Source organism: Parasteatoda tepidariorum, chromosome 5 (assembly GCF_982258835.1).
Source record: "Parasteatoda tepidariorum strain Cologne lab strain chromosome 5, Ptep-v5.0, whole genome shotgun sequence".
NCBI classification, from domain to species: domain Eukaryota; kingdom Metazoa; phylum Arthropoda; class Arachnida; order Araneae; family Theridiidae; genus Parasteatoda; species Parasteatoda tepidariorum.
The window spans coordinates 23,232,739-23,235,458 of NC_141759.1; the positions used below are offsets into that span (position 1 = coordinate 23,232,739).

Genomic DNA, 2,720 nt, shown 5'->3' on the forward strand with positions numbered 1-2,720 from the left:
TCTTTAAATATTAAGAGTTCTGTAAATTTTGTCTTATTTGGGATGATAATTGGGTGCTTTGATTGAACATCGAAATCTGAATTTTGTAACCTTCCTTTTAAGGCTATTAAATCATCAGCTGACAAAATTGGATTTAAATCGTATAATTTCGAATTTGGATGTATGGGACTATTGTTTTTTAAATCCAGGTATGCCTTTTCAAATTCAATTCGTTGCACAACTTTAATCCAGTAAGTTTCCGCGTTGGTTAGTTCACTCGCTGTGATTGCTCCTATTCTCTTTCCGTGCGCTGCCTTAGTTATGAATGAAACGAAATATGTATCCTGTAATTCTGAAAACTTTGTTTAGGTCACTATAATTATCAAGATTCAGTAACGGCTGAATAGATACAGTTTTTAAATGCAAAGTTACAACTTTTCGTCTCTCTCCTACAACGTTATGCAAGTCAGGACAAGAGGCGCTTTCATCGTATGGGATATTCCTTTCTTTTAGCCATGGAGGTCCCGATAACCAAACAGTATCGTTTAAAAGAGCTTGTGCATTCATTTCTCGTGTAAGTTTATCTGCAGGGCTATCTTTTCCGCTACAATGATGCCAATGATCCAGATTGGTTTTTTCCTTTATTTCTATCACTCTGTTTCTAACAAACTGCTTCCAATCATCGGATTGTCCCTTGATCCAGTGTAGGCAAATTGTAGAATCTGTCCAGTAAAATATTCTTTTCTCATTTAACTTAGAAAAAGTGTCTTTAAGATAACTTCCAATTCTTGCGGAAATTAATGCTCCCATCAGCTCTAACCTCGGTAAAGTAAGCTTCTTTAAAGGGGCTGGGCGAGATTTAGACATTATAAAGCTCGTAATATTCTTCATCCGGAAATAAGCTACAGTTCCATAACATTTAGGACTTGCATCGGAAAAAATATGAATCTCTAGTGATTCCCAATCCAGTTCTTCGAAATATTGCCTAGGTATTTCCAAGTTTCGAATTATCTTTAATTCGTTATACCAATCAATAAATGTGTCCTTTATTTCAGTGGAAATACACTCATCCCATGAAATGCTTTTTTCTCAAATCTGTTGTAACAAAAGCTTTACTCTAATACTGAAGGGGTTCATTAGTTCAATGGGATCAAAAAGCATACCGCATGCTGCCAAGATAATTCGTTTAGTTATCGCCTTGCGCAATCTCAGCTTTTCAAACTGTCGAATGTCGAATCTAATGTTGTCCTCAACATTGTTCCAGATAAGTCCCAAAATCTTTAAAGGTACGCCTAGTTCTTGAGATGTTTCTCGGCAATCTATAAAAGCTTGTTTCCATGCTTCGCCAAGAAACGGAGAATTTGTTGTCCATCTACGTAGATTCATGCTAGCTTGTCCAAGAATAAATATCATCTCCTTACTCAAACGAAAGGCATCCTGCACGTCAGAAGTTCCGTCGATCATATCATCTACATAGAGTTCATGAAGCATTTCACACGCTTCACCATAGTCTTTGCGATATTTCACTATGTGTAATCTTATTGTAGCTGACAACAAAAATGAACTACACTTAACTCCAAATGTAACCCTTTTGTATCGAAGAGTTTGGATATCATGATTGCTGAGATCGAGATTAGGACCCTTTTCTTTTATCCACAAAAATTTTAAAAATTCTCTATCTTGTTCTGCGATCCCTACTTCCAAATATACACGCTGAATGTCAGCGCAAATCGCAATTTTGTGCAATCTGAACCTCAAAATAATTTTCAGTAAATCCGAGTTTAAGTTTGGACCGCAATCTAAACAATCGTTTAATGACAATTCCCCTTTACCCTTTGAAGATCCATCGAAGACTACCCTAACCTTTGTACTGTTTTTTTGTTCGCGTACTACAGCGTGATGTAGGAGAAAATAACCTGTATTTATATTTTTATCTAAATCCATTTCTACCCTTTCAACAATTCCTTCCCGTACGTGCTCATTCATGATCTCATCGTATTTTAAATATAATCCCTTATTTCTCTCGAATGTTTTGTTTAAACTAAATAAACGACGTTTTGCAATTTCATAATTACTATTCAATTCTCTATTATCCGCCCTCCATAATAATCGAGTTTCGTATCTTTTATTTGAATATGTCGTATTTTGTTCAAACGATTCCAAAATTTTTTTATCTGACGGAGATAGTTCTTTATCTGCATTTATAACGATTGCTTCCAATGACCACAAATTCTTAATCCTATCACAATCTAATTCTTCATTTTCAACAAATAAATGATTGACTGGCACCTCCGGTGAATTGGATTCCTTATCCTGTCCTTGTAGTAAAGCTCCAAAAATACTATCCACTGCGATCAATCTTTCACTAATTCTTACGTTCCTTTCACCTAAAATTTGTGATATGTAATCCGAACCAATTAAAACATGTATTTTATTGGAGGTACTAACATCAGCTAATTCAATCCCCATTTCCATAGCAATATTTCTAACCCATTGTGACGGAATGTTAATTTGTGCCGAAGTAATCGAGTCGATTACCACCGCTTGTATTTTTATCTTTCGATTTGAATTTTTTATACTTGCTTATATTGAAATGTTAATTCGACCACATCATATGTGCGTTTTTCTGCTATTTCATTTCCGAATGTATAAATAATTAATGATTCTTTATTAATCACTTCTAAATTTAATGACTCAGCTATTTCTCTCAAAACGAAAGATTTATTCGCCCCTCCGTCTAA

General features: G+C 34.9%; 1 protein-coding gene across 1 annotated transcript; it reads right to left on the reverse strand.

Moving 5' to 3' along the window:
* Positions 1–1,068: 1,068 nt before the first annotated feature.
* Positions 1,069–2,448, reverse strand: LOC147808685 (uncharacterized). Its single transcript, XM_087162680.1, has one exon. It carries the CDS (start codon positions 2,446–2,448, stop codon positions 1,069–1,071), a length of 1,380 nt encoding a protein of 459 aa, XP_087018806.1.
* Between the last annotated feature and the right edge of the window lie 272 nt (positions 2,449–2,720).